Source organism: Plectropomus leopardus, chromosome 2 (genome assembly GCF_026936395.1).
Source record: "Plectropomus leopardus strain MGB_pleo_1.0 chromosome 2, ASM2693639v1, whole genome shotgun sequence".
Taxonomy (NCBI): domain Eukaryota; kingdom Metazoa; phylum Chordata; class Actinopteri; order Perciformes; family Serranidae; genus Plectropomus; species Plectropomus leopardus.
This window is the reverse complement of record NC_142177.1, coordinates 9,077,283-9,092,531: the sequence shown is the minus strand read 5'-3', so window position 1 is coordinate 9,092,531 and position 15,249 is coordinate 9,077,283. Positions and strand designations below refer to the sequence as shown.

The window sequence follows — 15,249 nt, the reverse complement described above, 5'->3', positions numbered from 1 at the left end:
TGCAGAGAAACGAGCGCTGGGTAAATTGATGCTTGTGCCACTGATGTAATAATCCTTTTTACAATTAACAGTTTACATCAGACAATAAAAACTATTTTTTTCCTCAAAAAGCTTGTAATGACTCAAGTTTAATCATCAATATCAATAAAGTCTCTTATGTAAAAAAAAATGAAAACTGTATTGCAGATATAAACTGAGTCTGCACAGGCCCTGAAGAGGACAAGTTACCTGTCAGTCTGTATAACTTCACTTTTACTCCTCTTGGTGAGTTTGTAATGAGTCAGTGTGAACTGTGCACTACTAAAATGTGATGATGTATCATTTGTCCCCCATTGGTCTGGACTATGGGCTGTATATAGAGATGGACAGTATGACGGATCGCCCAAGTGTAATTTTTCAATCTTGATCGCCCCCTGGTGTCTGTCTGCAGTAAAGGTCATAAAGCCCGCCCCTCCATGTTAGTGAATGGGACATAGGCCAAACTAAAAACTCAAATTACACACCAAATACATTTTTCCCCAAAAATGGTTTCTGTCACTGAAGGTAGTTCTCATCACCCTGATGTTTGTTCAAGTGTCTGTTTTTGTGAGAATTTTGGTTTTAATGTGTTATTAAATTTAAAAAAACGGGGGTTTTCCACCATGATTGACAGCTGTGACGGCCAAGCCGTGTGCTTGCATTCAACGGGGCTGCTCACGACTGGGCAGGCGGACATTTTGGCGGGAGCTCCCCCACTGCTGATACTGCTACTGCGAAGAGTCTGGCCCTCAATGACATCACAATCGCAAGAAGGCAACAGGTATTTTAACCTCGCTTGAGCATCGTCCATCTTTATATTCAGTCTATGGTTTGAACCAAACTGCAGATGTAAAAGCAGCTCTAAAAATTAAATGTCAACATTGTGAATGAAACTTTGAAACTTATACTGAACTTGAAACTATATTGAAAAACAGCCCTAGTAAAGATGTAATAATGTCTATTCTGTGTATGTTCACTGAAAGCAATATGAGGCCGGAGCCAAATCTCTTGTATGAGCACACAAACTGGTCCAGTAGAGCTGATTCTGATTCTGATCACACACGCTGGCTTCAGCAGTGATGCAAAACATCACAACAACAACAACAACAATGCAGACAAGACAATATGAAACACAAAAGTCCAGTTGACTGATCTGAAAACAATGCGTTTGCCTTGTTTAAAATGATGACAGTGAATGCCCGTCTCTTCCCACTGTTCCAAACAGCAGCTGTCACGGTCACTTGCACAAGCAAATTCCTCCCATTTGGAGCCGCTGCTCCCAAGCTCAAATGAACTGGGAGTTTCCCAGAATGTGGACTCCGTGGCTTTACTACACCGCCTACTCGCTTTCACTGAAGGCAAATACAACAGTGTGTGTGTGTGTGTGTGTGTGTGTGTGTGGACATAGTGAAAATGCCTGTTTGTTGACATCCTTAACTTGGCACCTTGGGGGAAAACTACAGTTTACACCCAAACAAACAATAGTTAAGACACTTTTACTGACAACTTTTTGTGGTATCAAAGAATCCATTAAGAATTTAGTAAGGTGTGGTCACTTCAGTTTTTTTCTAACTTTCAGAAAAAAAGGGGCATGTACTTGGTTGAGATATGTTTTTACCAACTTTGGAGTAAGTTTCCAAAACACTGAGAATGTCATAAATATGTCACCTTGATGGCACAGCTTCCAACTTATTGTGCTGACAAGTTTCTGTATGTGACTGAACGCATCATAGGATCAGGTTTCCTCAAAATCAGCCTCCATATACTGTTGCTGTTTTAGTTTCAGAATTGATTTCTTGAGTATAGAATTTATTTTTAAACATGCACCAGTTTTAAGCACATCTGGGAGTCTTCACTTTATGAGCTGCAGTGCAGCATCGTCCTCAAACACTTCTGAAACTGACTTCAACCTCTTTCCTTCCTCTGTGGGGTGCACAGTAAATGACTACTCCTCTGCAGAATGATAACGTGCTGTTTAATAAGTTTCTGTACTACATTTTATGTAATAATACATAAAGGAACGTATTCTGTCGCTGTTATGTCTCTCATGTAAGTAATGATATATGTCTAAAGTTTGTCATTTACTGATGTGTAATGTGTGATTACAGTTCAGTGTGGAGCAGTTACTTAAAAAACCTAAAGTTTGAACAAACTAATGAGCATTTAGTTTGAATTCATTTGAATGTGCCACATAGCAAACACTATCTATATTACGCTCTAAATCTGACGAGCTGTGCTCCTGTTACTGTAAGGCAGTATTCGATGGAGTAGCCTTACAGAAATACTGAGTATCAGTTACTCACCTCATGTTACCTTGAACTTGTGTATTTGCATGCCTCAACACTTAATGAAGAATCCGAAAAAGGAGAAAATTCTTGATGAATTGAAGTAAAAGAGTTTAACAACAGCAAAAACAATATTAAAAAATCCTTTCATATTCTCACACAACACACAAGTTTCATTAAACCAGTCTGACGCTCAGTACTTTCAAAACACATGCATTTTCGCTAAAACCCAAAACTCTTCCTCATTTGTCAGTCTCACACACCGAGAAGTAGCACGCGAGGGAAAGTGCGTGAGTTTGAACTCTGCTCGTGCATTCCACTGAGCAGAGTTCACACACTTTAGCTTGACCATGCAAGCTAAAGTGTTTTAAATAGTACGCTTTAAGTGACAATCAATGCGTTTTGAAAGTACTGATCGCACAGCTGGATAAATGAGACGGCGATTATACTGCACGAGTTGTGTTAGAGTTTGTAAAAAAATGTTTCGATATAGTTTTGCCGTTGTTAAATATGGCCCATTGAAGTCCAATTCATGGAAAATCGTCACCCTTTTTTTCTTCATTTGTCGTGGAGGCATGTGAGAAAAGCTGTGCTCTTCATAAATTCAAGGTCACACGGGGTGAGTAACTGACACACAAATGATTTTTTTTTCTTTGAAGTATAACTGAAATTCGCTATTTTTTGATCCACGATGTCAAATCCAAAAATGCTTCCTCACATTACTGGTCGGGTGGTTTGGTGTCATTGTTATCCATTCAGAACAGCTCTCTGCTTGTCTCTTTGTGGGCTAGTGGGTCAGACAGACAGTGTATTGCATGGACGCCTCTCTCTGAACTGCAAGACAGGGTCTGCTGAAAACATTTGTTTTAAAGGGACATTACAAATTATATACTGTGTGAATATAGCTTTTTCTCATGTCCCTACAGTGGTACGAATTTTGGATAAAAAGCCACACTGATACTACAGGGGCCATTACAAAGTATCTTGCAACTGGTATCATTTAGACTTTAACAATTATAGTAAGGAACACCAAAAATTAGGGTTTCAATTCATAAGCACTTTCCTTAATCGATTATTGGTAAAATTAACAATCAATTCATTCATAAATTATTTGAAAACAAAGAAAAACATAATAACTTTGCACAATTTTGAACAGTTCCAAATGTTTTTTTTTTTTCCTTTATCAAAGCTCGCGGCAACATATTGCACATTAGGCATTGACAGCAATGCATAACCTATTGATTGATTGATATAATTTCACATTTTCGAATAAAATTTTTAACGACCGATTACTTGATCATTGATTAACTGTTATCATCCCTACTAAAAATATCCCAAAATCTCATGTGGATGCTATTTGGAGGACACCCATAGCTGTAAATGCTGGGATCATCAAGTCCATTGGAGACACTGAAGCAGAGAAAGGTCATCAATGCTATTTAAAGGGGCACTCCACCAAGTTTATGCATGAGGACCAGCTTAGCATTGTTGGTACTACTCAGTGTGTGAAAACAGTTGTGTGCTACCTTCTGTCGCTCTGGAGGAGCTTTTCTGAAGTGGAGGAAAATACACTAATGATGTCATAATGATGTCATCAGGGTTATCTCAGTTGAGTTTTGATTCTTCACATTTTTAACACAAAGTTTGTGATACAAACCGAGGGTTGTGTAGTCTGAAAGATAATAGTGTCTACCGGGCAGGGACGAAAAAAATCACAAGTGAAAAGCATTCTGGGAAGTGTAGGATGCAGCAGTTTTGGAAATTGATGCTAACTAGAAGTCATCTCTGCCCCTCCTGCTTTGATTTTGATCTTTTTTTTTTTTTTTTTTTTAATAAAAGTCTGTCTCTCTCTCTTCAAGTGCAAGTTAGTGGACAAGCCCTTTAACAGATTCACTCACATATCCGCTGCTTAGAACTAAAGGTCAGGCTACATCACACACTGCAGGTCTGATCATAACATATTGTAGGGGGTGGATTTAGACATAAAACAGAGATCGACATGATAAAAACAGTCTGACATTCAGCTATGGGGCCTTCATTACTACTATTATGCTTTTCTACCACAATTATCTAATAAATCACAGATAAATAAAATAAAGGGCAATATTACACACATGAGCATCTCACTTAATTATTTTCTACATTTAAATTCTTGATTAAAGCATTAAGGAAATAATGCTAATTTTAATGCAGTTCTAGGTTTTTGCCTTCCGGGCAAACAAAGCAAGCAGTTAAGAGTTAACAAGTAATACATGCTAAATAACTTGATACAAGCATCATCAAACAAATATTTAAGTCCATGTAATACCAGCTACAAACAGGAAAACCATGTCTTTGACCAAGTCAAGACAGAATGATACCATCAATCAACACCAGAGAAGTAAATCGCTTTGGATTTAGTAGGCACGTGTTACTCAAGAGCTACAATCACATATCTGTGCACCAGCATGGTCACTCAGACCGACACACAACATGCACACTACACTGTAGTCCTGTGTTTTGAGTATGAAGTATAAAGTGTGTGTATACCTCAAAATACCACAATGTGAAATAAAATTAAGTGAATGCTGACAGCTGATAGCGACAAAAATCTACTGCAGACAGTGGTGTCATAGATCCAAAAACAAGTAAAAAAAGAGCCAAAAAAGTATTTGTGCTTACTATTTGACTGAAATTCGCCTGATACAATTGAGCACAACACAGGAGAATTAAATTGTCTTTAGTACACCACCATTACAACATACAAGGTGAGGTTTACAAGACTATCACAGGCCGCCAAAGGCAAGCTGGCTAGTTTTTGGTAGCTCTGCTAGCTCAGCTACTTGAACTGTAGAATTGTAAGCAGCAAAGAAGCGCCAACACAACTGTCCTTGAAATTAATAATTTAGTAAAACACTTCAGTGCTTTGTACATCAAAAACAAGGCAGCAGAATTATTTGGCTCCAGTGTGTGATTTTAGACAGCATGCAGGCATCATGGAATCAAAAAAAGCTTGGAGGGCATGATGTTGAACACAACAGCATTAGCCTCTCGTGTGACATATAACATGCGTCAGCAGTGCTTCATAAATAATAACAATGGCATAACATGACAATAACAATCATTTACCGTCCTATGACCACTGTTCTTCTTCTTTGAATTAGCCACTAACTGCCAACGGCTGCTTTTTAAGGCCACATTTAGACTAGAACAGCCCTACTAAAACTGGAAAAGTCTTTACTTTGTGATTTTAAAAAAAATCCATGTTTATATGGTGACATTGCGAGAATGACCCTCGTATACACACACAAAAACCACAAAAACAACTGAAAACACTGTAGTGTGCATGCCAGGCCAGTAGCTGGTGGTGTAACTTTGTAATGACGCACCATAGAAGAACATCACACACATGTGCAAAGTGCGGCCATGACATCCCCGTTCTCACAGGATCCGCGCATTGCCAGTTTACACAGCAAAAGGCAGGGTTGCATTTTCAAAAGATAACACCATGGAACCCGGGTTCAAAAGTTTGCGTTTTCAGTCCTCCGAAACACTGTTGTCATGTGAACAAAAGGCCAAGCCGCAACAAAAAGTTAACGTTTCATGCAAGAACTGTTGCCGTGTTAATGGTCCCTAAATCTCCTGTGGGTTGCATACATAACAAGCTGTCAAAATGTCCATGGTCCCCTTCTGCCAGTTTTCATTTTTCTACAGTGACCATTTCAGCACTGTTATTATCTTTCCTGGTGGCTAAAAGGCAAGACCATTCTGTCCCCCCATTCAGTGATCGCACCTTTTAAACAGAACAGCGAGGCGGCATAACAGTGTTATGTCAGAATCCCAAAGGGTTGGGTTGATTGAGGTCCTGTGCATTTTTTGTGACATGAAAGCTTGGGACAATTTATCTTATCATGGATAAATTATAGGCCTATATGAATACTAATAATAATAGGTTTTAAATCTGTGACAAGGCCCATAAAAGCGCTGTGAAAAGAGGCACAGCAGGTCATGTCAAATAACGTCAGCTATTATGTATGCTATACAAACGGTATGGTTACCAGGGAACAAGCGGTGTTGTCTGAGGATGGAGGCAGTCAGGGAAATGATTCGTCACAAATCAAAACAACAAATACATGACTGTACTTAAGGATATGATTAATGTTATTAAGTTGATGTTGATATGTACAATACTCAGCTGTTCTCACCTGTTTTGTCCAATATGACTAAGAGAGCACATCACCCACATAAGCCTGTTACCTGAAGCTAAAAGAATGACTGTTGTAAGGATAAAGAGAGAAATTCAACAGTCACTCCAATGAAAACCTGTTAACATTATTTTCTGGATAAAAACATATTGCTTTTAGATTGTTTTGAATATAAAACTTATATACCATTGGCACAAACAATGAAACTCAATTTACCTGCATTTGTATTTTTGTAGCATGAGAAATTTATAGACACATCTCAAACCCTCAAGCAAATAAAACTAATACTACACAGCCTGATACCACTTCGCTGTGACCATTCACGCTTTTTTTTTTTCTTTTCAATACAGTAGCTGAATAACAGCCAGAACCAAAACACAGTGATGTCAGTGTGGTGAAAGCCCACAGCTAATCCACTGACAGTCAGGCTTTGTGGACTTCAAGTCAAGTCCTGACAGATACATAAGTGCTTTTGACAAACCAAACAAATAGAAAAAGAACATAGTGTAGTTGATTTATTTTGCCAGCATGTCATTATGTGTAATATAGATGTGAATTACTACTTTAATTCTCTCCTTATTACGTATAGTTACAAGCTCATCACATACGTTTTGGCTCAGCGTTTGTGTCAAATTTTGCTTTACACGCACTTATTGTATAGCTCCAGTATCTATCTATAAATCTGACAGTCCGTACAGGTGAGTCACAGACTGCAGTGGCGAGCAGCGGTTACAGTGGGAGACGAGGTAGGTCTGCACTCACACATGTGTATTACATCTGGAATGAAATGCTGCCTGACAGTATGAAGCTTTTAGCAGAGGGAAGAATCCCTGGAGGTCAAGGGTGCCCAAAGTGGGGCATGTTGTCCAAAGATAAACCACGACTATCTTTGACATGATTCACTAAAATGTAATTGAGATAAAATTAACAATGCATCTCCATTTCTGTTACTTTTCATTTTAAGAAATTAGGAATTGATATAAATGGTTCAGTGATTATGAAAGGCCATAAACATGTTGCAGACTTTTTTTTCTCTAATGTTATAAGTCAAGATCCTGTTTTCTGTCCCTGAAGACAGATGTGACATAGATATGCATATCTTTGTGAATTTTGCTTTTTTCATATTGACTAATGCTTTAGGGTTTTTTTTCAACAAAAAGGGAAAATTTCAATATTATTTTTATTATTACATAATAATATTAATAATAATAATAATAATAATAATAATAACAACAACAACAACAACAACAACAACAGCAATAATAATAATAATAATTATTATTATTATTATTATTATTATTATTATTATTATTAAGTATCTTCTTACAGTAGGAGACTTTTGGAATCATAGAGACGAAAACATTAACATATTAGAGTAATGTGTTATCACAGATCATTCTGGAAGACACTGATTTTTGTTTGTTTGTTTGTTTGTATTCTTAATTTTCAAAATATGTCAATTCTAAACAGGCATGGGATGATATGACAATTTTGTGTCATAATTATCCTGACCAAAATGGTAGTAATTCACAATATTATCCTAGCAATCATTAAAATATGCATTAAACCACTAAAATGGCACTAAAACATACTGGAAATGCTTTACATTACATTTTGTCATTGTTATATTTTTATTGCATCATAGAAAAGACATTCTTCTTTTTTTTTTAACATCTTTTTTTGTGAAAAACAAACAATCAATCAAACAATATTTAATACTCGGGCCTTTCCAAGTATTTAAAATTGTTTCATCATATTAAGAGATTAAATATGCCAATGCTTGATTAAGATCATTTGCAAGGTTTTTTTTCTTTTATGTTCTTTGCAGAGTCCCTTTTATTGTTGGATGCACAGCAGTCTTTTTGAGTTTTGCCAGATATGATATTTACAATTTCCTATCCCTATAATGGAAATTCACCACGATCAAATCATTGTGTTTTATCGCGATCCGATAAGGGATCTGATAAAGGATCTGATAAGGTCCAAACAAAGGCCAAACCTGACATTACCTGACCAAAACAGCCATGACAATGACATCATGGTGAACTTTCAGTATGTAAGTTCGTTGTCAATGTTGGTTGGAGGTTTCACTCCTACTCTCTTGTTCTTATGACCACCCACTGTTTGTGTTCTGTGCTATCATTAGTCTTAGTGTTCTGCACACTCAGCACTTCATCAGGCTCCCCTCTCCAGTCAACCACCAGAAGGCTTTTATTGTGAAGCAGCAGCAGGAAGTGTTGACTTAGGCTTATTCTATGCTTGGTACCTCAACAGACTTCGATAAATGTTTCTCAACAGAAGATACTATGTCTGTCTACTGAGCACATTAGTCTGCAGATATACCTTTGTAACAATAAGGGAAATGTGTAATTTGAAAAGGGGTCGTGCATAACAACAGATCCAAAAAGAATTTTCATTCCTCTTTTAGCTCATTGTTTAGGTTTTACAGCACATTTACGGTTTGGTTTAGTGTAACTGTTTCCTACACAGTGGATGAGACATTCCCAGTGGGGCTCCTGGAGACCAAAACAGAGATAAAAGAAATGTGAATACTGAAATCCCATTTGTCTGGTGGCCAGAAAACACAACATCAATGGGAGTGCTGGACGTGCAAATAGGCAAATCTTTGCTATCGCATTAACCACTGTAACTTTATAAGATGATACTATAAAGTCAAGGTGCCACTAGCTTCTGTAACTGTAAAGATATACATGTGATTTTGAGTCATCAAAGTAAGAAACTGATGTTACTTTACCAGCCGCTGGCCAGCTTACAGTACATCACTTCTGCACCATTTGTACCGCTGCGTTGCAAATACAGACAGGAAAAAAAGCCACTGAAGGTATGTAGTTCTCAGGGGGCTCCGCAGTGCCTCTAAAGGCCCTGACACACCAAACCGACATCAGAGAACTAGCAGTGACGAAAGCCCTGTGCTGTGTCACTCTCACGACGCAGTGTCTCAGCCCAAAAATTTCACATAAACACACCCAACCGACAGCCAACAAGCACGGACATTCTGCACCTGCATGAGAGGAGACACCACTCCATACCAGCAGATGGCAGTCGTCTGTAATAATCATTCAAAATTGGAAAACGATAGACCACCAAGATGCTATTTAGACAAATAGCACAGTAACAACACACTCCAATACTGAAAGAATAAAGCATATTTACTGTGTGCCACTAAACAACAACACATCCCATCAGGAACCATTTCTGTTACGAGCTCAGTGATTTGTGGAAAACAATCTTACCTCATATAACAAGTTTGTTTTAACTTCACTCCCTCTTGACTTTAGCTGATTGTTTACATTCCTCTCTTCTGTTTCTCTTGTCGTGCGCTGCACTGAACTGCCAATCAGAGTGATTTCATTTGCTGACGAACTCCACTGTTGCAGACACTGATTCAAAATGCTGAATCGCCAGAAAAAAGCCGACTGGTGCTGCCAAGGGCCAACGGTGTGGGACACACCACAGCAACGAGGGTCACTGATGTTCACTGTCAGTCCAACATGGATTGGCTTAGTGTGTCAAGGCCTTCAGCGAGTCCCCAGAACCGTTTGGTGCAACAATGCCTTTTGTGACACTATTATTTGTCATTGTTGTATTTTATAGTTTGAGTTTCTTTTTTTATGGTTTAGCTAAAGACAGACAAGAAAGGTGTGGGGGGTGGGGGGGCATGCAGCAGAGGGTCATGAGTCAGAATTGATCCCTTGGTGCAAAGGACTCTTCACCTATGGGGCCACAGTCTTCTCTACCAGGCGATCTAGAGGTCACCCCATGAAAAATGAGCTAAAAGAGGCTAAAAAGCACAATGCAGCTGCAGAGTTGGGCAATAACTGTCTGTGGGTTTGTCCTTATGAGTGACCTGTTTCACATTCCACACATTCATTTAATGCAATATAAAACACATTGAATAATGCATCTTGAGAAATCGAATGTCTAAAAAAGCTGACTTATGTGCATGTTTGACTGTTCAGTCAGCGTGGGATAAAACAGAAATGTACAGTAAAAACAAGACATTGTGGTTTTAGGAGCAGTTAGAGTTTGAACTATTTCCTGATCAACAACAGATGGGCACAACAACTGCAAGCAGCATCTCAAAGGCCCTCTCCTGAACGCTGGTGTGACTCAACACAACCGGAATCAAGATGACTCTTTTAGATCTAAATAAGACAGCTTAGAAGATTTAGGAAACGGTTGTTGTTCAGTTTTGATGCAGCTTGGCATATGGTTTACCCCTGCTGTGTGTCATTGTGAAGCTTAACTTACCTCAGACCAGTACTGGACAGCGAATAGACTACACATGTTCCTCCAAAAGATCTGATTTTTACCTCGTTCTAGCAATAAAACGCCTACATTCTAGCAATAAAAATCCCAGTAGTGAGCCTAGATGCTCACCACCACATACTGGCTGTTACCTTGTTACATATTGTATACATATGTCCACACCACACAAACTATGCACTGCATATTATTTTTTATAGCTTGACAATGTAATTACCACTTACAACCTCCTCTTGCCACATGCACAGCATGTCAGATAACAAATGCTATCCTTTGCCACCTCCAAGACAAATCCAGTGTATCTCCAGCTCATCACAACAGAGTATTTAAACAGCTGAGGTGCATCATACTGCATGTGGGATCCCACACGGCTCTATTATTGGTTCCCTGCTTTTAACTACGTAGATGTTGCCAGTGCACAAAGACCATAATTATGCTGATGACACGTAGGACACATATACCATAATATCATCTACAGTGACTATATACCAAAGCTGAGTAACACAAATCCAGTTCCGCTGAGAACATATTATAATAGAGTGCCCCAGAAATGAGTCCTAAAACCTGGAAATTAGTTGGCATTTTTGCACCTGATTGCCTCATCTCTGAAACTCTTTTGAATGAGTTTTTGTTCAGACCTATCTTAAGACATTTGTGGTAAACACAAGCCTAAAACCCACTCATTTACATTTTGTTGACATAAAATGCGTCAGTAACTACCGTAGTTGTGAATTTTTAAGCTTTTATGTGTTTCAAAAAAGGCAGATGCTAACAAGTGGCTAGATTAGTCTACAGAGCATAATCATGCCAAACATGGCTTTACAGTCTGATTGTGGTGTGGGAGTCATGCAACTGTAGTGTCATTCTTTTATAGCCTTAGCTTTTTACTTCTGGTGATTGCGTTAAGGCTTGAAAAAAATCATAAAAGCGACATTAATTTGTGAGGATTATCTTGCTGAACAAAAAATGTAAGTATCATAAATACTTGTTTACAACAGAGCTTATTTTCTGCAGTGATCCAAAATCCAAAGGAAAAATCCCACAAGCTTTTTGATGACGGAACCAGGGCGACGCTAACTTCTGCATCTGTCTACAGAAAAACATCCCCCCCGGGTTTTTGGTTAGGTACCTGAAATAAGGTCTGTGGTTTACACAAGCCTAAGAAGCTATCACGTTTGACTCTACGACACACTAAAAATCAGTAAATACCCTTCTTGTGAATTTTGAAGCTTTTATGAGCTTAAAAAAATGCAGTTGCTAAGAAGTGGCTTAATGAGACTGTAGAATGGCATAATGCCAAACACAGCTTTACAGTCTAAGGGTCCACACAGCAATGGATCATGAATGAAACGTTAAACTTTTGTCGCAATTTGGCCTTTGTTAACATGACAACAGCAGTTCGGGGGTCTGAAAACACAAACCTTTGAAACTGGGTTTCAGGGTGTAATCTTTTATAAATGCAACCTCTTCTGTCTCCGTGTGAACTAGCAATACGCAAATCCTGCGAGAATGGTGACGTCACTGCCACACTTGGCGCATGCAAATGGTGTTCCTCTATGGTGTTATTATAAAGTTACACCACCAACTACTAGCCTGGCATGCATACTACAGCATTTTCGCAGATCTGTGTATATGAGGAGCATTTTCGCAATGTTATCATGCAAACGTTGATTTTTCCATTTTTAGTAGGGCCGTCCTGGTCTACATGAGGCCTAATTGTGGTGGGAACATTAAGTCATACAACCATAGTGTAGTTTGTTTATAGGCTAACATAGCTATTTACCTCTAGTGACTGCATTATTTGGGCTGCAAAAGTCATAAAAGTGGTGTTCATTTGTGGAGATTATGTGGCTGAACAAATCTAAGTATCATAAACATTTATTTACCACAGGGCTTTTTTCTGCAATAATACAAAATTAAAAGGAATTTTTGGGGGGGTTTTTTGGTGAGGGAACCAGGGTGTTGCTAACTTCCACGTGGGACTACAAGAAAATGTCATCCCTGGAACACTATATATTTTATTTTTCATTCTAAAGGTACACAGCTATAGTGGTGGGTTTTTTTTAAATAAAATAATTATTGGTTCTTATTTCAAGCAGGGATGTAAGAGGAATCCATGGTAGCAATTTCCCGTTATAACAAGGATATAAACATTACAGAACTGAACTAAAAGAAATTCCTACTGTATATAAATGATATAGTAAGCAGCATCAATCTTATATATACGAACATTAAGGATCTAAAATTAAATATGGGTCTTTTTTCATTGTACTGCTTGTTTGGCTCATGCTGATGCGTGACTGGAGGTCATGGCTTATCCCCAGCATTTAATTCTCCCCTACATATACTGTGATAAAACTCCATCCAGCGCCAGCAGCCAGGGGGAGCATTAAAGGGTTAACGTTCAGGCGCGTAAATACTGTTCATCGCTCTGAAGGGCTTGTTCACCAAAACGAAACACGATTAACAAATGATCTATCCCTAAAAAGACATGCAGAGTGCAGCCGAACAGCGTGAAACACAGCAAAACAAAGACGGGTGCAGGGACTGACTTGTGTTGCAACAACTACAACAACAGGAGGCAAATATAACATGATGATAACAGGGATTTGGCCGAGATCATTACAGCTTAGCGGGGAAAGTGATGAGCGGCGGCGGACGATACGTCTCCGTTTAAACGCAGTGAAACAAAAAACCTATTCGATGTAGCTCAAAGTGCTGACAAACCTCCTGCGTGACTGTTAATAGCTATATTCTTTCCTCTGCCGAGGCTTAAGGGCATCCAGCCCGGGCTATTGTCAGCCATAGCTGCTGCCTGGCAGGAAGGCTGTGCGGGGCTGAGCTCAGACTCGGGTCGTGATTTTCAGCCGTGCTCCGTGGAAAGACTCGGTGAAAGCTCGGAGGACGGTTCGAGTGTGGCAATATATACATATATTTTAAGCGAAATACCCCCTTGGAAGCGGCTATAAAGCGGGGAAAGGGAGACAAATGAGCAGCGAGACTGCCGAGGCTTCCCCCGCTGCCTGTGCCGCCCGCTCACTACAACAGGGACGGGTTAGTTTGGGGCTATGCGGGGATGTTAAATGCCCATTAAGTGAAGTTAATACACGAAACCCACACCGAAATCACTCTAAAAACCACTGTAACTTTTTATAAGGATATTCTGTTTTGTCTTATTCGAGAAAAAATGTCACAACCCCGGTCGGCTATATTTAACTCCGCCTTCTTCTTCTTCTCCAAGCGGCCTCTCTTCAGATGTAGACGGGCGACTGAGAGCCACAAAGCTGTCAAACAGCACCGAGACCTCGCCATTTTTGTTTGTTTCAAACAAATGCAAAGCGCCACAAAAACACCACGGTGAGCAATCTGGCCTTACCTGCCGTGGAACCAGTCCTTGCAAGCATCGCACTCGATCATAAACTGGGTCACGTCGTAAGGTAATCTGCAGATGCAATATACTGGTACAGTCGCCATGTTCAATTCACAACTACGTCGGGATAGACTGGGGGGGCTGCAGGAGGAACAACGTCCTGCAAACAATATGATCCAATATGATCTTCCCCAGAAAAAAAGCCAGGGGCAGACCCGCCGGACACATGAACCTAAACGCACATCTCCATCACACCACGGCCGTGTGGTGGAAACGATGGAGGCTCGTCGTAGCAGCAGGCTTTCCTGAAATGCATTATTATTATTATTACTATGTGCATGCCCCCTGGTGACTGCACGGCACCGAGGCGGTCATATTAGGAGCCAGAAGAAAATGTAGCCTCGATGTCGCTGCGAAATAAATAAATAAATAAATAAATGTGAAAGTTACGTCAGGGAGCAGGTTTAAATCAGCGGAGCTCAAATCAGATGAATGAATGTCCCGATCAATCAACGCTGCAGCGTTCAGACTCTGAGCAACATATAACAGGCAAAATAAAAGCCTTTTATTATTATCAGTCAGCTTATTTGTTAGCCGATGAATAAACCTTTTTTTTTTTTTTTTTAACAAAATCACATTCTTCCAGCTAAGATCAGATCATTTTGCTATTACATAATTACGTTTACGCGATCTCCAAATTTAATAACGATGCATTAATAAGAAAAATAATAAATTAAAAAGTGTGATCGTGTATATTATATGATAATTTATTATGCTTAATACTATAATATCCGATATATTATTATTTATTAGATAAAGAAACGAATTACATTATGTAATTTCCATAGAAATCAATTAATTAATTAATCAATCGATCAATGTCATTTCATTTTAATGGTAATCACAGGAGCTATTCATTGTTTAGTTATTTTTGTCAAATCACGACATAGCAAAATACAAGATTTGCCTTTTCGATTACTTTTTGGGGGGTTGGGTCATAGACCAAAGAGGTTATGGATCTGTAATATTTGGACATATATATGTTATAATCTTCCATTACATCACTGTAACATTATTGTTGGCTTTTTAAGACTGAGTAAGCTTA

At 38.9% G+C, this 15,249-nt stretch overlaps 1 protein-coding gene across 2 annotated transcripts in view; it reads right to left on the bottom strand.

Annotated features, from left to right (window-relative positions):
* Positions 1-14,380, bottom strand: part of phf2 (PHD finger protein 2) — a 39,128-nt gene extending 24,748 nt beyond the window's left edge. For both annotated transcript variants that reach the window (XM_042499668.2, XM_042499677.2), the window contains exon 1: positions 14,151-14,380. In XM_042499668.2, coding sequence (XP_042355602.1) covers positions 14,151-14,248 — 98 coding nt within the window. In that variant the 5' untranslated portion in view covers positions 14,249-14,380. The remainder of the gene's footprint in view (positions 1-14,150) is intronic.
* Positions 14,381-15,249: the final 869 nt, after the last annotated feature.